The sequence below is a fragment of the Heterocephalus glaber genome, unplaced genomic scaffold (genome assembly GCF_053883595.1).
Source record: "Heterocephalus glaber isolate CG9 unplaced genomic scaffold, H.glaber_assembly_v1.0 deba00001600, whole genome shotgun sequence".
NCBI classification, from domain to species: domain Eukaryota; kingdom Metazoa; phylum Chordata; class Mammalia; order Rodentia; family Bathyergidae; genus Heterocephalus; species Heterocephalus glaber.
In genome coordinates this window covers 2,308,359-2,333,362 of record NW_028258372.1, presented here as the reverse complement: position 1 = coordinate 2,333,362, position 25,004 = coordinate 2,308,359, and the positions used below count along the sequence as shown (strand labels likewise).

The window sequence follows — 25,004 nt, the reverse complement described above, 5'->3', positions numbered from 1 at the left end:
CAGGCACACTCAGAGCCTCAGCCTGTCACTGCCCCACTGAGCCACCCTGTGAGTGGCAGCCAGGCCACAAGTCCTTACCCCAGCCCCTGACCGATGTGCCTCCTTTACCCTGGCAACCAGTTCCAAATGCCGGACTCGCCTAGAGATCTAGGGTTCTGCCAAGTGGCCAGGCAGGGGGTGCAGCTCACTGCGTCACCCCAACCCCTTCTTCAGCCCTGGCATTGGGGTCAACCTGCTGCCGGGGGGCCCCGGGTCACACACACAGGAAGAGTGGCTTGTGGTCCCCTGCAATGTGGTGAACCAGGCCCAGCCTCGTGTCCACCCCGCACCCAGGGCCCATGCACACAGGGGTGAGGAGGCCCCCGGAAAAGAAAACTGGGGTGCTCGGGGTATGGGCAGGGGCGGAAGTTACCACAGTCTGGTTGGAGAAGGGGTGTGTGTAGTTGATCCTCTGGGTGGTGCAATCCATGTCGCCGGGCTGGCCAGGCCTTGGCAAGGGGGGGACGACCTCGTAGTGGTGCTTACAGCTGAGCAGCTGGGCCTGCCCAGGGTACAGGGCAATACCTGGGCACATGCAGGGGGAGGTGAATTCTGAAGCCACAGTGCCTGACCACGCCCCTCAGAGCACCTCACACCCGCAGCAGCTGTGTCAGGCCGCCCCGTAACGGCCAAGAAGCAGGAAGAGAGGGACTCCAGAGGGGGCCGCAACCATGCCCTCTGCCTGTGGGGGGCACAGGCCCTCGTCAGCACCCTCACCAGCTGGGACCCAGCCTCCTGCCGCCCCCTCCTGCCGCCCCAGGGGCTCTGTGATGGAGCCCAGCTTGCCTGCCCCTGGCTTGTCACCACCTGCGGGTGGCCTGGGCACCTCCGGGCTGCAGGACTCCAGCACTCCCTGCCTCTGACCACCCCAAGCTGCAGGGCCACCTTGGTCCAGCCCTGTCCTCGGCACATGTTCTGGGGGGCCTGACACAGCCTTCAGGTGAGTGGAGGGCCCAGCCCCAGGCAGGCGACACTGGCAGCTCAGGGATGGCCCAGCTGGGCAGCTCTACCTGGTGCGTCGTACCGATCCACCTCCTTGTACGACACGGACATGACGGGATGCTTGAGCTTCTCGCGGAAGTCCGTGATGGTCTGGTAGACCAGGAAGACGGCCACGGCCATGAGCAGCAGGTAGATGAAGATGAGCAGGACGGAGAAGACGTTCTTCAGGCAGGCCTTGCTGAAGCGCAGGCTGTTGGAGGCTGACTCGCTGTCCAGGCCTGAAACAACAGAGCACTGGTGTGCGCCCCAGAGGCTTAGGAAGGGGGCTGAGGTGAGGCGGGGTCCCTGGAAACCGTACTGCAGGGCTCCCCAGCAGGCAGGGCTGCGTGGCACAGGGCCCGTCTCCAGTCTGTGCTCCGCAGGGACAGGCTGTGGGACCCCATGAGGCTCAGCCTACCCGGGTGGCCTTGCCCCTCGCTGCAGTCTCCAGGTCCCCAGCTCCAGCTCCACATGAATCCCTGTCCCTTCTGCAGCACCCGGCTCAATGCTGCAGCTGCTCCTGCCTGCCATGCCTGGGTCCGCAGCATTCCCCGCCCAAAGTGGCCTCCTGCTCTTCCTTTGCATTTGTTTAGAAAGGTGTTTTCCAGGAGCCCTCCCTGACCTGCTCATTTTTGTGGGCACCCCTTCCTCAATGCCCTCGGGCACCCGTAAGTCCCCGACTTCCTCTCACAGCAATGTCTCTAAGTTTTTATTCCCCCAGGCTACCAGCTCCAGGAGGGCAGGCACAAAGCCAATCTTGTCCATAACTGAATCCCCAGGGCTTCTCGCTGTTCAGAGGGGGGCTCACAGGGCACTCTGCCCCACGTGGTGACTGATTAAGTGTGTCCTCATGTCATCCCTGACACGCAGCCCCACCTCCTTGCCCAATCCTGCACCATCCTAGCCCAGGTCGCTCTGCTGTGGACTGAACTGTGTCTCCTACCCCAACCCCTACGGTGCAGCCCCAGGTGACAAGGCCTTTAAGGAGCTAACGTTAAATGAGGCCAGAAGAGTGGGCCCTGATCCCTGTAAGAGGAAGGGACCCCAGAACCTGTACACATGGGAAAGGCCACGTGAGGACGCAGCAAGAAGGCGGCACCTGCAAGCCATGCGAGCCCTCACCAGACACCAGTGCTGCTGGCACCTTGACCCCGGACGTGAGCCTCCAGTAGCTTTCTGCTGTGTAAGGGGCCGGCAGCCTGAGGCGCCATTCCCATGCTCCCCAAGGAAAAGGCCTTTCCTGCCAGCACAGCTGGCACAGACTGGGTGGGTGGGGGTGTGTGAACATACGCCCAAAAGGCCTCTGGGGGTCTCTGTCTTCCAACAGTGACAGCTGTACCACCCCTCCACAGACAACAGTGATAAAATCTGAACAACATATTTGAAATTATTTGAAGGAATTAAAGAACAACCAAAAGCGTCCTCCTTTGGAGGAGGAGAAGTGCAGGGCAGGGGTGAGATCTGTGGATCTGTACCCTTTTGCCTCAGGGTTCGTGCCAACCCCCAAAAGGCAGGGCTCAGGATGGCAGAGTCCAGGCTGGAAGAGCAGTCACAAGGTTGGAGAAAAATCCTGAATGGGAGGGATAGAGAGATGGGATGAACTCCCAAATCCGCAAATAATTAACATGCTCAAGTCATTTAGGGGGATCAAGAGAAAAAAGAGCAGCAGCTGAAAACGGAAAGAAATGAGTGATTCTAGCTGCTGCTAATACAGGGAGACGGGAATTCGAGTCTCGCCATACTAACTACCCGCTAAGACAAAAATTCTTCACAAGAGAATAACAGAATCCAGAATCTCTACAGTAGACGCTTCACAATGTCCAGTGTTCAATAAAAAATTACTAGACAAGGCTGGCGGTGTAGCTCAGTGGCGCCCACGCCTGCCTAGCAAACACAAGGTCCTGAGTTCAATTCCTAGTACCAAAAAAAAAGGAACTGACTAATCTAGAGCACAGCAAATAATAGTTATAAATTGTTACCATTTGCCTAAGATAAGAGCAATAAAATATTTTTTTAATTACTAGACATACAACGAAATGAGAAAATGTGACCCACAGTCAAGGAAAAACCAACCAATACCAAGATAACCAGAGGTAGCAATTAGTAGACAGGAACTTCACACTTAAAGGACCTGAAGGAAACTATATGGATCTAAGAAACAGACGGCGAGTAGAAAAGAACAAAATATAGCTTCAGTGTGTAAGATGAAGAGTTCTGGAGAGAGAGACGGTGATGATGGCTGCCCAGCAGCATGAACCTGTTCACGGCACTGAACTGTACACATAAGAGTGGTTCAGATGGTAACTTTTGTGTACCTAACCACAACATACTTTATTAAATAAAAAAGGGCCCAATGCAAATTCTAAAACTGGAGCCAGGCATGGTGGTGCATGCCTATAATCCCAGCACTTGGGAGGCTGAGGCAGAAGGATCATGAGTTCGAGGCCAGTCTGGGCTACAGAGTGAATTCGGGGGCAGCCTGACTGAACTACATAGCAAGAATCTGTTTAAAGAAAAACTAAAGCTGGAAAAAAAATCTAAATTTACATATAGGTTTAATAGCAGCAGGTGGCACAAAAGTTAAATGCATAGAAATTATCCGATCTGAAATAAATATTGGAGGAAAAAGCAAATGGAATTTCAATAACTGAGTGACAGTATCTTCCAGTTTAATGACATATAATGTGACAGACAAAAATGGACCACAAAAAATACTTGAAAAACTAATGCCTCAAAACATTCTCAAATCAGCTGGGCATGGTGGCACATGGCTGCAACCCCAGCACTGGGAGACTGAGGCAGGAGAGCCACTGTGAGTTCAAGGCCAGCTGGAATACACACCGAGCCCCTAGCTCAAAACAAACAAACATACAAAAATCCCCAAAATGAAGACAAACAGCAACCTACAGACCTAAGAAACTCAACCCATGCCAAGCAAAGTGAGTAAGTAAACCACCTCTAGGTAAATTATAGTCAAACTGCTAATGCAAAGATGAGGAAAATCTTGAAAGCACGGAAAAAATAGAAGAGGATACATTACAGTACATACACAGTGACAAGTACAAATGTCAATTAACTTCTGATCAGTGAATGATCAATTAACTTCTGGAACATCTTTAAAATGCTGCCAGAAAAAAAGTTTTTAAAAATTTTAAGTTTTGTTAAAAATTTTCTATATCCAGAAAAATTTCAAAACTGAAGAAATATATTTTCAAACAAAAATGATGAGAGAATTCACCATCTCCAAACTTGTATTACAATGCATGCCAAAGACAATACTGAAAGCTACAGGAAAGATTCTATGGTAACTCTATGATGTATAACTAAATATAAAGATCAGCTCAGTATGCAGTGCACACCTGTGGTCCCTGCTACTAGAGAGGCTCAGGGAGGAAAATCACAAATGTAAGCCCAGCCTGGGCAACTCAGCAAGATCCTGTCTAAAATTTAAAAATAGGGTCGGGGATTTAGCTCAGTGGTTCCGCCACCTGCCTCACAAGCACAAGGTCCCAAGTTTGATCCCCGGTACCCCCCAAAAATAAAATAAAATAAAAATAAAAAATAGAAAAGGGCTAGGAATGTAGCTCAGTGGTAGGGCACCCCTGTGTTTCATTCTCAGTACAGTATCATGGAAAAAAAAGACCACTGGAAATGCTGAACAGGTGGATAAATAGTAAATGTTACTTATTTTTTTTAAGGCTATCTAAAACAAAACATAAAATTTACAATATGTAGGAGAAAAAGAACAGAAACATGAGACAAACAGAATATGGCAAGATGGTAGAACCATACCCAGTCATATCAATAATTACATTACATGTAAATGGACTATCTTGCCAATTAAAAGGGAGAGACTACCAGCCAAGATTAAAAATAAGATTCAACTCCCCCTCCCCCAGCGCACAGGAGGTGAGCCGCTCCCAGCGCCCAAGAGGAGGCTTCAGGGCTGAAGTACCACCCCCTCCCCCAGGGCACAGGAGGTGAGCTGTGCAGGCGCCAGCAACACCCCCCACACCTCCACCCACCCCCATCAAAATGAGAAGACACGAAAACAAGTCCGAAAACCAGACATCCAGATCACCAAAAGCAACCCCAAAGGGAAACAAGATGGAACACTCTGATACGCAACCACCTGGACTCCCTGAACTGGCAACAAAAGAGGATCTGGAAAAAATAATATCAGAAATAATTTCTCAGGTAACAGCAAAGATTGTGCTCATAGGGCAAGACATGATTAATAAATCTAGAGAAGACACAGATAAAAAAATAGAGGAACTGAGGAACATGATGGAATCCCAACATAGGAAACAAATGGAATCCATAAAATGGATACAAACAGATTTCCAGGAGATTAAAAACTCCACTGAAAGCTTACGCAGCAGAATGAGCCAATGTGAGGACAGAATTTCAGACACAGAAAATAAGATTGCAATTAGTAACCAGAAAAATAAAAATTTCTTTAAAATAGTAAGGGACCACAAGAAATCAATCCAGCAGCTACTAGATGATGCAAAGAAGAATAACATAAGACTGATTGGAGTCAATGAAGAAAAACAGGAGAAAGTGCAGATGACATTAAAAAAACTGTTCACAGAAGTGATGGCAGAAAACTTCCCAAGCAGGGGAAAAGAACTTGACATACAGATAAGTGAGACATATAGGACTCCAACTAGCCTTGACCAAAAAAAATCTACACATAGGCATATAATTGGTTAAGATTCCAGAAACTCAACAGAAGAACAAAATTCTACAAGCAGTGAGAGAAAAGAAACAAATCACATACAAACGAAAGCCCATCAGAATCACAGCAGACTTCTCAAGGCAAATCCTCAAGGCTAAGAAGAGCTTGGAGTGATGTATTTCAAGCCCTAAAGGAAAACAGCCTCCAACCCAGAATGATGTACCCTGCAAAACTATCTTTCAAAATTGATGGTGAAATAAGATACTTTCATGACAAAGAGCACCTTAGGAACTTCATGAATACCAAACCAGCACTCCAAAAAATTTTAGACAATATTCTAGGAAAAGACAACAAGGATCACAACCCCGGGAAACCCAACAGAATTAATCTGTTGGGTGTGACAAGAAATTATACACAAAGGGGGAGAATCCAACAAAAAGAAAAAGTCATGACAATGATAAATCAATACGTATCTGTTCTGGCTATTTATCATCTTCCTGTGTCTACTTTTTAATTGGGTTGTCTATTAATGAGCTGTAAGAGTTCTATATATATTCTGGTCTTAGGTTATATGTATTATAAATATGGTCTGTTTAAGGACTACTTTTCATTCTCTTAACGATGTCATTTAAAGTTCTAAATTTTGATGGAATCTCATTTATCAATTTCTTTCTTTTATACATCATGTTTTGTGTATCCTAGGAAATTCTTGCCAACCCTAAATTCACGAACATTTTCCCTTATAATTTCTTCTTAAAGTTTTATAGTTTTAGTCTTTCATATTTAGGTTCATAGATCCTTTCAGGTTATTTTTATGTATGGAAATAAAAGGTTGAGGTTAATTTTTTTTTTTTTGGTACCAGGGACTGAACTCGGGTCCTTGTGCTTGCGCAGCAGGTGGCGAAACCACTAAGCTAAATCCCCGGCCCGAGGTTAATTTTTTACATACGGATACCAGGTGTTCTAGTACCATTTGCTGAAAATACTATCTTTTCCTCTGCTCTTGAATTGAGTTTATGTTCTATAAAATGTTAATGTTAAATAATCTTTCAAAATTCAGTGGACCATATATGTGTGGTTCTATTTCTAGATTCTCTGTTTTATTCCACTGATCTATATGTCTTTCCTTATGCCAATACTGCCTTGATTACTGCAGTTTTAGAGGAAGTCTTAAAATTAGGTAACAAATCTCTTCCAACACTTTTTTTTTTTTTACTTTTCTAGGTCCTTTGTACTCCTACATAACTTTTAAATTTCAATATCCAATTCTTCATTTATAGCAAGTATACATAAACCTGAATTTTTATATATAGCTTGTGTTTTCTAATCCTGTTAAATTCAAATACAAGTTCTAGGGGCTCCTAGAGATTTCTTAGTATTTTCTCTGTAGATGATCATTTTAGCTACATATAAAGATTTTACTTCTACCTTGCCAATCCTATGCTAATTGCTTCTTTTTATTGCCAGACTATTTTGGTTTGGGGCTATGTTCCAGATGGATAGATGAAGAGTAGGTATATCTGCCCTTGTTCCCCACCTTAGGGAGAAAGCATTGTATCTTTTCCATTCATATAAGGGGGTTTTGTTGGAAGTATGGAGTACATGGCTTATCTGTTTAGAAGGTTCTGTTCTACTTCTAGTCTCCTGATAGCTTTTACCATGAACAGCTGTAGAATTAAGTCCAATACTTTTTCAGCAACTACTGATAGGATCATATGGCTTTTTCCTTTCCTCTGTTAAAATGATGTTTTGGGGGGGTGGATCTTCCAATGCTGAACCAACACTGCCATCCCTATAACAAAACCACATTCTACATCCTGCCAGATCTGACTTCTAATAGTTTGTTTTGTTAAACAAATTTTTATCTATGTTCATACTTTTTTCTCCTATTATCTTTATCCAGTTTTAGTATAAGCACACTGCTGACTTCCTAAAATGAGGAGAGAAGTGTTCCTTCTTTTTTCTGCTTTAATTGTTAGATATAATTTATCAGTTAAAATGTATATGAGCCTGCTGTTGTCATATAGGTAGGTTTTCAAGCTAGGAATATACTTTCTTTAATAGGTGCTGTTATATATTTCCTCCAGAGTCAGTTTCATTAATTTGTCTTCCAAGGTACTTCTAAGAAGTTGTCAAATTTATTTTCAAGAAAGATTTTTGTTATATGCTTTTTATATCCTTTTAAATTCTGTAAAATCTGTGGTAGTCTAAATCTTGATATGGTAATTTTAAAAATGTATAATTGACATTGTGTAATAGGAAGTAAAGGTCTAAAGGAGTAGGGGAAGTGGGAGGGGTAGGAGAAAGGAAAGAAGGGAAAAGAAAAAATATGAGAAAAGGAAAAAAATGGAAACAAAGGCTTTGTAAATAAGGAAGGGTGGAGGGGGTGAAGGGAGGGCAGGGGAAGGGAAAAAAAAATAAGAACCAAGATACATCATGTAAAGGTACAAGATCCCAATGATGAATGTAACTATATTTTATACCTAAAATGTACCAATAAACTTAATAGGGGAAAAATAAGATTCGACTATATGCAATCAATAGGAGATTGGCTTTAAATATGGGCTGGGGTATCTGCTCATAATTATTTCATGTTCCCTTATTTAAGAGCACCAAAGCAGCTGGGTGTGGTGGCGGTGCACACCTGTACGCCCAGCACTCAGGAGACTCAAGCAGAAGGATCACAGTAAGTCCAAGGGCAGCCTGAACCACAAAGCAAAATCCAGTCAGGGGAGAGGAGGGAAGGGAGGGGAGCAGGACCAGCTCAAAACCAAGTGTCCTAGGTAGGTAAGCCAAGGCAATCTTTCCTTCTTTACATCTCCAAACAGGTGTCGACCACCAACTCTGCGTGCAAGACTCACAGTGCTTCTGAGAGCCAGCAAGAGAGAGAGAAACACTGTGCTGCAAACTACACAACTTGGAAATGTGAGGATGTACAAGTGCAAAGTTTTACTCATGTGGAGGAAAGAACAAGATGTTCAGAAGAACAGCAGAGCTCAAGAAGAAACTTACGTTAGTCCTGAGCCTATAGCACCAAGGGAGTTTTGAGGAAGAGGAATTTGCTTTTCATTATTCATTCATTTTAGCAGACAAACATTCTGTGGATTAAGTCAGAGTTTTGGGGTCCAGTTCCAGTTTTATTAACTACTCTGTGACCCTGGATACTTCCTGCTCCTGAAGCCTCATTTTCTCCCTGTGAAAATAATCATTTCAACTTTATGGGACTTTTGAAAGTATATGAGAGAATGTTGTAGAAGGCATTACACAGTTCCTATTCACTGGCAGCAGTTACTATGAACCAGAATGTCCTCTCTACCCCTAAACTAAAAATGAAACCTTTAATGACGAAGATGGCAAAAATGAAGACTGTGGAACTACAATGTCTTAATTAACAAGGTACTAGTAAAAAATATATGCTGAAAAATAAAACAGACCAATCTTCCAAGGAGAATGGAATCACCATGTATCTCAAACATATACTAATAAAAAAATAAAGCAGAGGTGGGTGGGACAGCTTCTTTCACATAGTGGGCATGTAACATTTCCAAATACTAGGTGAACGAGGTCTTACAGTACTAACTCAATTGAACAGAGAATACTAGGGCATTTCAGGCATGTAAAATTGTGAATCAGTGCTCTTTCCTATTTTCCAGCACACTCTGGAGAGCTTCTACTTCACACAGGAGTGCAAATTCCTAGAAGAACCAATGAGGCCCCTTGGGAACAGAGAGCTTGCTGGCTGTGACCTTGGAAGCCCACTTGCAGCTAGAGGAGGGTGACAGGAAGTCCCCTGGGTGGCCAAGAGCTAAGCCAAGCTAGGTACACAGTGGTCCAAGTTGTCCAAAAGGAACTCAAGCAATTGTTTCTCCACTTCTTTTGTCTCTGAGACCATTTTCCTTCTCCTGCCGCTATGAGGGACTCTAGGTATTCTCTCCCCCACAGCTCTGCTGTCTGCCTTCTGTCCACGTTCCTCTCAAGATCCTGCCCCACCTTACCCCCGATGTCCTCCTCTGTGACTCCTGCCTTCCGTCCCTCAGCACACCTGTACAGGTGCCACGCTGGACACCTCACGAGACACTGCTCTCCTTCACGCCCAGCCTACAGATGGCTTCCCAGCGAACCAGGCTACAGGGCCGCAGGACTCAAAGCACAGAGGCGTGGCCTAGGGACCTCACTGCAGTGTCCTGCTTGGAAGGTTCTCCCAGCCTCCGTGGTTCAAAGCAGGCAGCGGTAAGGACATTCGGGGTCACGAGTTCCTCGTAACTTCCGTTGACAAGTACCAGCTTGCTATATTCTACTGGGGTTTAGAAAGATGATCAGGAGACAAAACTGAAGGAACTCTGGTGACTGACTGGGTGCATAAGTCCCTGCTCAGCAATCCAGACCCCAAAGCCATTACCTAGTGCCAACAGAATGCTAGAGTCCTGAGTCCCGACACCTGGCCCAGTGCTCCTTCCCTATACAACATACGAGCATTCATTCGTATTACAGCTGTAGTCACGAACGATGACAAAAAAGATCTGAGTGAAAGACTGCCACTTTCCAACGGGTAGAGGAGTCTGAGACATTCCGAAGGTGACTTACATATTATTACATCAACCACATAATGAGCAATATAATGAAGATGAACACAAAGGGCATCATGCGCAGGTGCCCGGTCTCCCACAAGCCAGATGACTTGAAACGTCTTTGGTTAGGGAAAAAGAAAAATTCTTCCTACTTGCTCTTGAAAATTCTAAAAGCACCGATTTAGGGTGTGAACAAAAGGTCACTTAGTGATGACAGCACCCAGAGGCACTGGACAGATTAATCCTGAAGGAACGCTGACCAAGCATCTCCTCTCCTGCACTCACAGAAGCCGGGTTCAACTTCTTCACAGGTCTTTTCTCAACCCACGAACAGGCATGTGCTGTAAACAAAAACTGTTGAACTATTTACTTAGCAACCGCACTTGCTGTAAGTAACACTGCATTCTGAAACTAGACACCATTACATTTTATTTTAAAAAGAAAAAAAGGTGCTAGCTGTTTGACAAAATGTTCCATGAACTCCACAGTGAAACAACCTTAGAGTAGCTTTTTGTGACAGCTGGCTGAATGTGTTTTAGAAGTACACATCCTTTGAATCTATGCAAATGCACAAAAGAAGACAAAATTAATCTGTAAGAAATATTTTTAAAAAACTTAGAATGTGTGACTGAAAATACGGTAAATGTTTGTATTTTTTAAAATATTTATTACAGTAGAAGACACATTACCATTAATCCTCCTGAAAATCCCACCTGCTGCTTTGAACACACGTACCTGTTGTTTTTGCCACTTTCGAAGCAGTTGCGCATCCTCTTTCATGAGTTCCTTTACTTGTGCTGTGGAGACAGCCTGGACGTCCTGAATTGATTCAAAATGCTTGCCTTTCGTGATTATTTTGACTTTGGGGAAGAGCCAGAAGTTGCACATCACCAAATACAGTGAACAAAGTGGATGAGGACACACAGTGTTTTTTGTTTTTGTTTTTGGTACTGCAGATTGAACTCAGGACCTTTCGCTTGCAAGGCAGGTAGCGGCAACACTGAGCTACATCCCAGCCCTGACACACCACGCTTTTACAAGGCTGCCGCCTTTCTGCTGGATGGCGCTCAGCTGCAGCACTCACCATATTTTATCACATCCTGTGAAGATTCTCAGGAAAGAGGACTTCCAGAACTGCTTCAGAAAGTGGCAAGAATGATGGGAGAAGTGTGAAGTGACAGGAAATATTCTGAGGGAAATTAATGGCAATGTCTTTAATGAATTTTTAACGTTCACCATATATTTTGCTCACACCTTATAATTTATGTGTTTTGTAAAGTCCCTGACAGAATCACTTCTTGGGCCCAAACTTGCCCCAGAATGTCAGTTAGGCCATTAAGGGGATCTTCGGTGGGCAATTCAGTCTCCGAAAGCACCAAGGGGTCTTACTCAGCAGACGGGACCTGGCTGTCTGCCGTAACTGTGAGACCGCATCTTGCAGAGAACTGGGTTAGGCCAAATTCTGAAAGCTTCACCTACACATTTGGCTTTTTAGTGATGTGGTGGGTTGGGGCTGGGTTTTTTAAGTTATAATTTGCATACCATAACATTCATCCTTTTGAAAGTACATTCAGTAGTTCATAGTATATTCACAAAGCGTGCCACCATCACCACTACCTAATTACAGACCACTTTTATTATTCCAAAGGACTGGCATTAGTGGTCACTCCCCCTCCCCTCGTGCCTGCAGTCACTAACCCACTTTCTATCACTACGGGCGGCCGGTTCCGGACAGCTCACAGTGCAGCCTTTTGTCTGACTTCTTTCGCTTAACACCACTTGCTTGCAGGTGTCATGCATGCTATAAGCAAGTACCAGTCTTCATTCCTTTGCACTGAGTACTATTCCGCTGCGTGAATACAATATTGTGAATACAATATTTTATCTAGCCACTCATGAGCTGATGATATTTGTGTTATTCCACCTTTTGGCTTTCTGAATAATGCCGCTCTGCACGCTCATGTATACATTTCTCTTAAACAGACTTCTGAGTGGCATCACTGGGCACTGTAATCTGGATCTGAAAAGTCCCCCGAGGCCAATGTGTTACACCCTCGCTCCCCACGGTGCTGCTGGGGAGTAGCTCTAAGCTGGGGGCCCGGTTGGGGGCCTGACACCCGAGCCCCTCCTGCTTCTTTCTTCTTTCTTCTTCTTTTCCTCCTTTTCTTCACTTTTCCTCCACCATCTGCCCCACGTGCTATGTTCCTTCCCCACAGGCCCCAGAGCAACAGGTCACTGGTTGTGGGCTGAAATCTCCAAAAGCATCAGCCCACGTAAACCGCTTCTGTTCATAATCTGACTGAGCTCGGGTATCCGCTACAGTGACCTGCCAGGTCACACTGGAGGGACAGCCAGGCTTCCGGGCACAGCAGCTGCACCACATCCCGTCCCTCGGCAGTGTGTGCGGGGCCCGGGCCCCATACTCCCCACATTCGAGGTCACAGGCACCAGAGAGCGTGCAGGGTCCCGCTGGGGGGCTGCTTTCCATTTCCTGATGACTATGCTGAGCATCTGTGTTTCTTTAGAGAAACATCTATTCAGTTTCTTTGCCCATTTTCAATTGGACTATTTATATTTTATCATTGAGCTATAAGAGTTCTTTATGTATTCCAAACATAAGTTCTTTATGAGAGACATAATTTACACAAATCTTCTCCCATCCTGTAGCCTTTTATGTGCATGTGATACAGGGGATCGGGCCCGGGGGTGTTCTCCCACTGAGCTACATCCCCAGCCCTTTTGATTTTTCATGTTTTGAGACAGGCTCTGCATAAGCTGCGAAACTGATGGGGCTGCCCTCAAATTTGGGATCCTCTTGCCTCAGGCTTCCAAGCATCAGGGATTACACATGTGTACCATGTCACCTGGAGAGGGTTTAACTTTGATAGGATGCACCTTATCTATTTTCCCTTTGATTTTTCTTTGTGCATCCTGCGATAGTTGTTTCCATGGGGAATTGGCTACAATGACTAATTAGCCAGTGTTTCCCTCTGTGACTCTGATTAGACCTTTGATGTAATAAACTGTGTGCAATTCGCATGCCTGACATTATTCTCCCTTTGAACAGAGCAACTAGTGTGGTGCCCTTGACGGAGAGGAAATAAGTGGACTGCAGCTTTTCCACATGATGATGTGGGATTGCTCAGCTCAGAAAGTAAAGTGGGTACATACCCCTGAATGCTGGGATGGGTAACCCGGCCTTCTGCTCCTAAATGTGGCCCTGTCCTGCCACCCTGACCTCGAGATTCCCCATTCGCCTCTCTCCAGCTGTCCCTGTGACTCTGCCCGGGGACCCTCTCTCCAGCCTTGAGAGGCTTGCAGCTCTCCCTGGCCCTGTGTACCACCTCCCCCAAGCCAGGCAGCGGCACCAGCCAAGCATCTTGCTCCTCTCCGCACCACAGCCCACCCCACCCGCCCAGCCTCAAGCCCACCTGATTCTTCCTTCTCCTCCCCAGGTCAAAGGAGCAGCAGGGCAGCCTCAGGGGTGCGGCCTCCTCCCTCCACCCTAGCACAGCCACCCTGACCTTCCTTAGCCCCTACTCTCCTGGCTCGGTTCCGATCCCACAAATGTTCTCTGACCCCCAAAACCCACACGCTGAGGTGCAGACCCCCCCATCTGACCCAGCCTGACATGCCTCCCGGTGTCCGCTGTGCGCCCTGCACCCTGGAAGCAGCCCATCTTCATCCCCACCTCGGTACCGCTGCCCACACCATTGCCTCTGGCCACCTCTTCCTTTTCCCCTTCAGGTCACTCTGCCTTCGGGTCAGCCCCACCTTCCTCCCATCCAGCCTCACCACTCTCTTCTGAAACACAAATCTCTACCACCGGGCACTCATGCATGCATGCATTCACCCAGGCCATAGGCTTGGCCGCTGTGCCCGGGTCGGGGCTCAGGCCGCAGACGGCACCTCCAGAGCACCGCACAACCGTCCTGCTGGGCCGGGCTGGGGCCGTGCACAGGGCAGTGAGGTCAGAAAAGAGCAGGAAAAGGCAAAGCCTTTGCACTACACGGAGTTCAGGCAGCGCTGAGGGGTTGGGAACAATCAGGGAATTTTTTTCTCTTTTTAAAATTTTTATTTTATTAGACCAGGTTTGCAATGCATGATGACCCCATTCCTCGTGGGGAGGTGGTAAATGTACACAACACATCCTGATTCTTTTTACTTCTTTCTCCCTCCTCTTCCTCCGCCCTCCCTCTATCTCTTGGCCCCTCCCCATGTGCCAAAGATCTGTATCATTTCCTAGTATCTATCTTTTATTTTGCTCTCTATTTATACTTTGGATTTCTCATGTAAGAGAAACCATGTGATGCATAAGCCCGTGTGTCTGATTTATTTCATTTAAAATGGTCTCAAGGTGCATCCACTTTCCTACAGATGACTGACATTTACCCTTCTTTACAACAGAATAGTACTCCATGGAGTATTAATACCACACTGGGAACGATTACCGAACTGTACTCAAGAAATGTGACTGTCACCTGTGCTAAGTCCTACAAAGGAAAACATAGATTTTGGGGGAAAAGGCCCTCATCAGAGAGGCCAGAGAAGGCTCAAAAGAAGGAGGGACAAGTTCTCCCCTGGGCAGCCTGCCTTCTCTGCCTGCATGTCCTGACTTCCAGCAGGTACAGCACTTGGAGCACCACTGCACATCAGCTTAGAGTAAGCTACTTAGCCTCTGTGCTTCAGGACCCACCTCAGTGCAGTGGTGAACCTATGGCACGCGTGCCACAGCAGGCACACGGAGCCCTCGGTCAGCACGCAAGCCAAGTCGCCCCAGCCAGGGCAACAAAGGTTTGACAAATTATCAGGATGCATGCAACAGCAAAGATCACATTAACTGTGCAAATGCAATTTCTTTTTTTTTTTGTAACGGGGATTGAACTCAGGACCTTGCGCTTGCCAGGCAGGTGTGGTGCCAAATGGCAAATGGGGAAGGCAAGGCATGGTGGGCCTAATAAAGACTCCAAAGATGTCAAATTCTTTCTCTACTTTTTAAAATTTTGAGATAGGATCTCGCTAAGTTGCCCAGGCTGGGCTCAAATTTGTGATTCTCCCGTCTTGGGCTCACAGAGTGCTGGAATTATAGGTATGCACCACCATGCTTGGGTTGATGTCAAATTCTTAATTTCTGGAACCAGCTAATATGCCAGATTACATGGAAAGGGGGAATTAAAGTAGCAAATAGGGTTAATGAGCTGACTTTAAAGAGAGAAACTGGCTGTGTCCACCTGTAATCCCAGTTACTCTGGAGGCTGAGGCAGGAGGATTACAAGTTCAAGGCCAGCCTAGGCAAAAATTATCAAGACTCTATCTCATAATTTAAAATTACAAATAAAAAAAGATTGGGGGCATAACTCAGTGATCAAATACCTCTGGGTTCAATCCCCTGAGTACTGCAGAAAAATGAGAGAGAGGGACGGGGAGAGGGGAAATCATCCTGGGTCATGCAGGGGGCAGGACACGAGAAAGCCGGCTGAAGATGGAGGGACCCCACAAGCCGGGATCAGGAAGTCTCCAGCAAGCTGACGGGGTGGCAGGCTGTCTCCCTGGCTCCAGAAACAAACTCGGGCCTACGGCACCTAGCTTTACCCCAGTGTCACCCATTTTGCCCAGCGACCTTCAGAACTAGAAGGTAATAAAATGTCACGTTAAGCCAGTGAGTTTGTGGTAATTTGCTATGGAAAACAGGAAACGAATGCAGGCAGAGCTCAAAGGATCTCCCAGAAGTCTGGGGGCTGGGGCAGTCACGACCCCTCCCTCTGCATGTAGGGCTCCCATCAGGGGACACTGCCATCAGGAGACCCTGGTGAACACAGGGCAGTGAGATGGACGTGCCCGGCACGGACCTGCTCCACAGAGCACCAAGGGCACACACAGCTGTGTGCTGAGAGTGAAGCCCTGGGCAGCCCAGGCGGCAAGACAGAGACCAGGGTGAATGCACAGAAGAAAGAAAAGCCACGCAAGCCTCTGCCACCCGTCTCCACAGCTCAGAACCCCTCCATCTGCAGCCATGGACAAGGGTCCCACCTAAAGTGGTGGGTACGGGCGCCAGCCCAGCTCTCGGGACGTCCTGACCCTCACAGGCTGCAGCCCACTGCCATGCACATGGCAGCCTCGCTCATGAGAAGGAACACACGTCACCTCCCAGAGGACGCCCAGGATGCTGAGCCACCGGCCCTCTTGGAAAGGAGCTGCTGGCCGCGTGCAGGCCACACTCGGGGTCAGAACCTCTGCAACTCCACCTCTGGGACCCCGACAGCCCAGTGCCCTGCCTGGGAAGGCAGCTACCTGGTACAACCCAAGTGGGACTGGCCGACTGACCGACCCAAGCCCACCCACTGGGCAGCCTGCACTGCAGAGGACAGAGGGGCGTGGGGTGCCACCTGTGAGTCCCTGGCACCCTGGGAGCTCGCCCTCTGAGACTGGCTGTGTGAGGACTCGCGCCAGTGTCAAGGCTGAAGCAGGTGCCAGCCTCCCCTCCACCCTGTGCTCAGCACAAGCAGGGAGCAGGGGAAGGCACTGCCCCTGAAGCAGAGGAGGAGCACCATGCTTCCTACTGCCGCCCTGCCATTGCCCCTTGGGTGACAATGCACTGCCGTCGGGCCTGGGTGCTGTGGCTCCTGCCACTGCCCCTCCCTGTGGGGCATCTGAGCCCGCACCATGGACTACAGAGGACAAGGGCTCGAGGCCCCATCACTGCTGGGGCAGCCAGGCCAGGGGCCCTTCAGTAGCAAAGCCAGCACCAACCAGGCACGAGGAGACCCCCAGCACCCAACAGGGCCCACACTCCCACCATAGGCATGAGCTGCGGGACAGCAGGCACTGGAGCAGCACGTTTCCCAGGACGAAAAGGCCTCTGCGAGCCCACCGCAATCCGGGATGTGCCTCATTCATATCGTAGATTAACAGAACTTAAAACGAGCCACTGTGAAGTACTTAGGAGAAAAACTGAAAAGATGGAAGACAAAGTCAGCACACTATCAGAAACGAAGTTAGAACATGAAAAAGCAAAAAAGGAAAGAAAATTCTGCAATGTGAGATTTGCCTTGAAACAAGAAGAGAACAGCAGAATGTCTGATTGGTTATCTAAAAAAATAAACAATGGTTAAGGAGAAGAGAAGAATACGACAGAGAAGTTAAACAATTTGACAATTCCCTTAGGATAAAGGATACAGACCTGAAGACTGTTAGAAATAGCTTGATTCAGGCTTGAACTTTAAAAAGTCCAAGTTAAAAGTTACAACTGAAAAACAAGCAGAGGAAAATAAACAGCTTCAGGAAACCTGGTTAAGTACAAATATGGAGTTACCGTCTATGAAAACTAGAAATGCTTAAAACTACAAGAAAAAATGAAACAAAAAGTAGTAAACTTCAAAAAAAAAAAAAAGAAGCAGTAAACCTCAAATGTCACATACAAAAGAATATGGTAGAATGTAGTAAAAATATACAGGGAAATTGAAGGAACGGCAAGACGAGATTGAGCAGAAAGATCAAACCATGGCATTGGTGTGCGTCCTCACACAGCCAGTCTGTTAGCCAGCTGTACAGATGCAAGGCAAAAATAAGAAGTCAGATGGAAGAACGGAAGACCTGGAAAATGACTGTCTGAAATGAAATCTCAGAAAGAGTCTGATAAAGTGCAAGTGGAAATTGATCAGGAACTCTGTCTGGAAGGGTTCCAAGTCACCAGATCACAGTCACATCAATGAAGACGCCAATGAGAGGCCGGAGGAGGCCAGGAGAGAACTTCCTCACTCTCCCTCCCAGGTCAGAGCCCAGCACACACAGCGCAAGGCCTTTTGTGCAGCCCCTTGGCTTGGCATCTGTGACAGCAGGTGTTGCTCGACCAGAGATGTATTCCCAGACCCCTCAGCGGCTCCTCCCTCACCGCTGGCCTTCAAATGACAGTATGCAGGACACGAGGCCCGCGTGTAGGCAGAGTGGCAAGAAGGCAGAACTAGAAAATTAAACCGAGATGCTGCTGCCTACTGTGAATCTGGAGTCCTTACAGCTAGGCTCTAAGACTAAGTCACGATCTACTTTTGAAACATCTCAAGAATCTGTGGACATTTTAAACAAAAAAATACATAATCTGAAAGGTAAGGTTTTATTTATTGGACTATTTATATAACATTTTTATTGTTTTCCCTTAACTATATGCCATGAAAACTTTCTTCAAGGAACTTACTTTTGTACCATATAGGCTGATGAAAATTCCTGTATTTTAAACTGTTTTCTATAATTTTTGAGCAAATTTTGTAAGTAAAAGCAAGTGTTACTGAGTTTGCATTTCAAAATGCCTAAGTGCCAGCTGTTCAAGTAGCACCTAAACAACTACATTGTCATTAAAACTTTGGTAGAGTTAAGTATCAGTTTAGCAATGGCTTAAAAAAAAGAAACGAGTGCTTACATCAAAAAAAGAGATCTCAAATTAATAACCTAATGATACGTCTCAAGGTCTCAGAAAAACAAGAACCCAACCCAAAAGCAGTGGAAGGACAGAAACAATAAAGATCAAAGCAGAAATAAAGGAAGTAGAGACTAAAAGATTAATATCTGGAATACATAAAGAACTCAAAAACTTAGCACAAATAAAAAGTAATACAATCAAAATATGGGCAGGGCTGGGGATTTAGCTCAGTGGTTCTGCCACCTGCCTTGCAAGCTCAAGGTCCCAAGTTCAATCTCCGGTACCAAAACAAAAAAAAAACCAAAATATGGGCAAATGATCTAAACACATGCTTCTCAAGAAGTACAAATGGCCAACAGATATATGAAAAAAAGGGTTAAGATCTTTAGTCATCTGATACCAACTCTCTGTGATGAATGTAAGCATTATATACAACAAATGTACTAAGAAATAAATTTTAAAAAAAAAAAATGTAAGTTATCTTTAGTCATCAGAGAAATGCAAATCAAAACCAGACTGGGATTCTGTCTCTCACCAAGGTCAGAATGGCCATTATTACACACACACACACACACACACACACACACACACACACACACACACACGCTGGTGAGGTTGTGGAATGTAAATGAGTACAACCACTATGGAAAAGAATATGGAGGTTCCCCCAAAAACGTAAAAACAGAACTGTCATATGATCCAGCTGTCCCTCTCCTGGGTACCCATGAAAATGAAGTCAGCACACCAGAGACACCTGTTTACTGTGACACCACTCACAGTAAGATATGCAATCAGCTTAGGAGGCTGTCAGCAGATGAACGGGGTAAATATGGCATCTAAGCACAATGGAGGGTTAGTCAGGCATAAAGAAGAATGAAATTGTGTATTTTGGAGGAAAATGGATAAAACTAGAGGACACTGTATTAAGTGAAACAAGCCAGAAAGAAATGAAACAGATCACGTTTCCTCTCACATATGGAAACTAAAAAGGGCGGGGAGATGGTGACAAGAAAGTAGAAGAGGGACTTCCAGGGAAAGGGAAAGGAATGGGGGCACAAAGAGGAGAAGGCAGACAAGGCAGAAGGGAAGGAGGGGAACTAAACTCAACAATGGGTACGACAGAGCCTGGCACAACAGACGGAGTCAGCAAACATCAGCTTCCTTCCTTCTAGTCTTCTCCAACTAAGAAGCAGGCAGAATGACAGAATTTCATGTCTTATTCTTCTCCCCTACAAACACAGGAAGCTAAAGGAACAGAACTCGACCTCTCTCAATCCACCCAAGAGCCTGGAGTCTGGCTGGTCCATTCACTCATTCATTTTCTCATTCTCTCATTCAACAAACCTATACTGAGTGGCTGGGGCTAAGGAGGCGGTGCCTGCCCTCATGGAGCCTCATTGTAGAAGAGAAGGTGGACACCTGTCAGTCATTCAGTCAGTCACCAAACACATACACACTCGCAGCAACCGTCACAAAGGAGAAGTGCTCAGAGACGGCGCCAGAGGATGGGAAGTAGTGCCCTGGAGGTCACAGCAGGCTTTGTAAAAAAAAAAAAGTCAGCAGAGAGCTGAAGAATGATTAGCCATTAACTGGTGAAGGAGGAAAGAAAATCCAGGCAGAGAATAAAAGAACAGAAAGGCCCGATGGTGGGAAGGGAGGCAGCACCACGGTCCGAGCAGCTGAACATGTAGGACACGGAAGTCTGGAGTTCCTGCAGAACATGAGAACTGCATGGGAACACACAGGGATGGAAGCACCAGAAGGGGCCTAGGTGAGGCCAGCCACAGAAAAGAAAGGGACCTGCAGCACACACTGAACAGCCAGGGCCGGAAGTGGCTGCAAATGGGTCTGAAGGGGCAGCCTGGGAAGTCACCTCCTGGCAGCTAGGGGAGCACACTGCACTCCTGGGCAGGATGGGCCAAGCGTGTCACAGTGCAACAGAGGCCCCCGCTGACAGCAGGTCCCTGCCCACCCCGATGGGCAGCAGAGCTAAGCACTGAGGCCTGGGAGATCTTCTCCCAAAGGGCGTAGGGAGTGCCTGGGACAGCAGAGGCTTAGCGCCTGCAGCTTCCTAGGAATAAAGTGTGTGATGGTGTGTCCAATGACCTGGCCCAGAACGGGCTCAAATGAGAGACTCTGAAGACAGCAGCCTGGGCACAGCCATCTTCTCGGTCACGGGCTAGTCAAACATGTATAGCTCCAGAACTAGGGCATACCTGAGATCCGACACCAGGGCAGGGGGGAAGAGGGCTCCTGCTCTCCCACAGCTAGCAAGGCCCCTGGATGGGTCTCCAGCTTAGGCCACGACACACCTGCCTGCCCCTGGCACCAAACCCACTTACCTGGTACGGCAGCTGGATCTTGGACCTCGATGGTCTCCTTCTCCAGCTCGTCTGCCCGCTCTGAGTTCTCAACCACCTGGTCCAACTCCTCGCTCAGCTACAGGGAGAAGCAAAGCAGGTGAATAGGTTGGCTGCATCGCCCTTGCCCTTCTAGACTAAAATACGAAAGCAGAAGCTGTTATTCACATAATTGTCACACACACAAAAAAAGTCACACGATGTGGGGTGTTTCAGGCAAATTCTACACATCAGGACAATGAAGCTCAGAAAACTCAAGGAACTTCCTATTAGCTTCCTAGCATTGCCGAGACAACACATCACAAAGTGAGTGGCTAAAAACACCAGGACTGTCCTCTCTTGTGTTTCTGGGGGCTGAAGTCTGAGACAAAGGTGCAGGCAGGATTGGTTCCTTCTGAGTTACAGAAGAACATGTTCCATGTCTCTCTATAAGCTTCTGGGGATGCCACCAGCAATCCTTGACATTCCTTGGCTTACATCCACCATCTGATTGCCAATCTCTGCTTCTATCTTTACAAAACCTCCCTGTGTCTGTGTCCCTCCACGGTCACCTTCTTTAAGGACACTGGTCATGCTGGATTAGGGGCCCACCCTACTTCGCATGATCCTGCCTTGATTGCACCTGAAATGACCTTATTTGTAAACATGGTCAGAGTCTAAGGTCCTGGAGGTTAGGACTTCAATGAATCTTTTTGGGGAGCAGTGTGTGGGACGGGGCCAGGGGGCTCATCTCAGTACTCTTCCTATAGCCATAGAGTCAAGGAAAGAGCTGGAAAATGAATCCAAGTTAGTCTAGTTCCAAAGCCCATGACCTTAACCACTTTCCAAAGCCAGAGGAAATCGGGTTTAGAGTCTGCTGAGAGGGGGAAAAAAAGAGCTGAAGCTGGTGTCAGAGCTCTCCAGGAGGCCGGCTAAACATTAGCTCGCTCAGGCTGCAAGTGACAGATAAAATGGGCAATCTGGGTGACAGCGCTAATTAGCAGCCTGGTGATCTTGCTGTTTCAGTGTTTTCACCTGTCCCCGTAAGCTGAGGAAGGCGCAGGGTGGGTTAGGAAGGAGGGAACTGGAGAGCTATCACTGCTCTGGTACTGGCTGGAGGGAGAAGGGATAGCGTTCCCAAGCTTTTCTCAGGCTCATAATGTCTTCATTTCAAGGCAATTAATTAAGGATTCACCTCCAGGAGATTAGAGTATAAAATAAGTGTCTCGACTCTGTTTTTCCTCCATTTCCTTCTCCACACCTCCACCCTCACCCCTTAGGGTGAAATCTCCAGTTTAAAGCCCTCCAAGCATAAAAGAAAACAAGTGGGAAAGGGCTGAGAGGCTGGGAAAGGGCCCAAGAGGCACAGGCCACTTAGTGGGAGCACACACCACAGCCCCCCGAAGCCTCACTGGCCAAAGGAAGAGAAAGTCCTAGGAAGGCGAGTTCTCTGGTACCCACATCACCTAGGCCCCCACCCGGTTCCCCTCAGCCACCTGCTCTAGTGCGTCCCATCCCCCAAAACAAAATCTCCCTCAGCAGAGATGCCTAACTCAGAGCTCGGACCACACTCTGAAAGATCCCGCCAAGAAAGATGCAGGTCTCTGGGTAGACCAAGGGCAGCAGCACCAGGTCTATGAACAGAAACTACTCCGGGGTCGGGGGAGGGCCTCAAAGGAAAAACGGAAGGCAGGCGTAGGAAAAGACTGAAGGAAGGGATATAACACTCGGGTGGTCAGAGCAGAAGCTGAGACACAAGCCGCCAGCTTAGGTCGCTGTGCGGGACTGCAAACCAGGGGGAGCTCACAGGAGAGAAACAGGAGGGAACCAAGGTCTGAGGTGGGGCAGGAGGAAGAGGAGCGCAGTGTCACTAAGGGACTGGAGGACTCTGGAGGAAGAGCAGCTCTGAAGGAAACGCAGGGCCTCGCAGCTCAGGGCAGACAAGAGACAAAGAACTGCAAAGTGATCGGCCGGTCCTGGGAGGAGGTGAGACCGGGGCGAGGGGCCGAGAGGGGCGAGAAGCAGCACGGTCGGTGAAAGCACCGTGTCCAAGTTGGGCGGCCTGCGAAACAAGAGGTCACTGTCCCTGTCATTCCCCAGCCGCGGGGCCGCGAGGCCTGGGTGCCCGGCGCGCCATCAGCTCTCCGGGGAGAGGGTCGCCGCCACTTGTTGCGAAGAAGCTCGCTCCCCGGGCGCGCGCGGACCGGGCCGAGGGTTCCGGGCCATCCCCTGCCGCCCCGGGTCACAGCCCCGCATCTGCCTCCGTCGGGTGGGGCGGCAGCACTCGGGGCACGCGCGCCGACCCCAGGGGAACCACGCTCCGCCGCCCCACGGGGACTTTCCTCCCGTCCCCCACGTGCTCCTACCTCCTGGTAGGATGTGGAACGTTCCTGCCGGATCATGGCACTGAGCGGGGCTAAGGCACACCTGGGCCCGCCGCGGCCAGCGAAGCGCAGGGAGGAGACACCGCCGCCGCAGCGCGAGGACCGACCGGCTGGCTTCGTGCGGCCTCTCGGGTTCCGAGCGCCGCCTTCCCCGAGACCCGGGGTGGCGGCGCTCGGCGGCGCATGCGCACCGCTCTTGCCGCCGCCGGGCCGCGCAGGGGTCACCGGGCAATGTAGTTCCGGGCGGGGCGCGAAGCCGGGCCAGAGACGCACGTGCCTGCTCCTCGCTCACTTCCTCTCTTTGTTGCTGGGGGACAATGGAGAAAATGAATGTGAAGTGGAACCAGCAGACTAGGCCAGATAAGTAGGAGGCCTAATCTGTAATTGCAAGAGGAAACTTGCTTGGCCCAGCAGTTTAAAACCGTGATCGGGGCGGGGGATGTAGCTCAGTGGTTCCCACTCCTGTCTTGCAAGGGCAAGGTCCTGAGTTGGATCTCCAGTCCCAAAACAAAAAACGTGATCCATGTCTGGAAAGAACTTTCTATGTGACCTGAACAGGATGCCCTTGATCCTGCAAGGATCCCTGTAAAAGGGGACCATTTTTCTCCCCATTGTACAGATGAGGAAACTGAGGCACCTAGTTTCATAAAGGAAGGAAGGAGAGTGGTGATCAAAGTGAATATTATTTGGCCCAGGGATATTTTTATTCTGTCTACAGACAAAATCTAAGTTCTTTCCATCACTGCTCAGGTGAACTGCTGCAGCCCTGTGCTTGTCCTAGCTGTGCCCCTCACCTGAAGGTCTGGCAGTGCTCAGAGCCCTGCTAACCTCTGCCTGCTTCACAGGGCCTTAAGACTCATGTACTGAACCCCAAAATGGCTCAGGCAGTGAACCCCAAGGCCACTGCTTAACCACAGCAGAAGTCTAGAGACCTAAAGGTGAGGGAGACAGGAGTCTTGGCCCTGTGTGGTAGGGTGGAGCTGAGGACCACACCTTCCTTTCTTTTCCCTGCCTGAACAGCTTGTCTGGGTGGCACCCTGGGCAACTCAGTGGTGAGGTCGATAAGAGGCTGCTTATTATGCCTGGTGAATGCTGCTCTGTGCCCAGGGCAGCTGCCGCTATGTAACCCCCTCCAGTCGGCCACTGGCCTGTTCCCTCCTTTGCCCAAGCATGGGAGCACCAGCCACATCAGAGCACAGGACCTCCTGGTCTGAGCAGTGGGAGGTCTGTCCCTCTCCATCCAGGCCCACTGCCCTGACATCCATTAAATGGGGCAGTGTGTAACACGTTGTAGGCGCTCCACATGTTTGGTAAGTTTATGAATGGGACACTTATTCCAGCCGAGTTGCTTGCCAAAACAAAAATACAACAAGCAACAAATTAAATGTCTTACTCTATTAATACAAGGGTAGTTGATAGCATTTTCCACATGATCACAGAATTTTAGAGTTGGGAGGAACCTATTCCAGCCCTATCATTTCTTGCTATTCCTTGTTGCTGTGACCAAACTGGAAATGATGGGCCCCCACCATCGAAGGAGATATTGGCTAATACAACATTCAACTTGGTTTAACAAATATAATGTGCCAGGCACTGGGG

General features: G+C 48.1%; 1 protein-coding gene across 1 annotated transcript in view; it reads right to left on the bottom strand.

Moving 5' to 3' along the window:
• Pacc1 (proton activated chloride channel 1) overlaps positions 1 to 23,575 on the bottom strand; it is a 32,448-nt gene extending 8,873 nt beyond the window's left edge. The window contains exons 1-4 of the mRNA XM_004853543.4: positions 23,388 to 23,575; positions 21,025 to 21,121; positions 1,050 to 1,259; positions 413 to 564 (exon numbers count right to left, since the gene is read on the bottom strand). Coding sequence (XP_004853600.1) covers positions 413 to 564; positions 1,050 to 1,259; positions 21,025 to 21,121; positions 23,388 to 23,423 — 495 coding nt within the window. The 5' untranslated portion in view covers positions 23,424 to 23,575. The remainder of the gene's footprint in view (positions 1 to 412; positions 565 to 1,049; positions 1,260 to 21,024; positions 21,122 to 23,387) is intronic.
• Between the last annotated feature and the right edge of the window lie 1,429 nt (positions 23,576 to 25,004).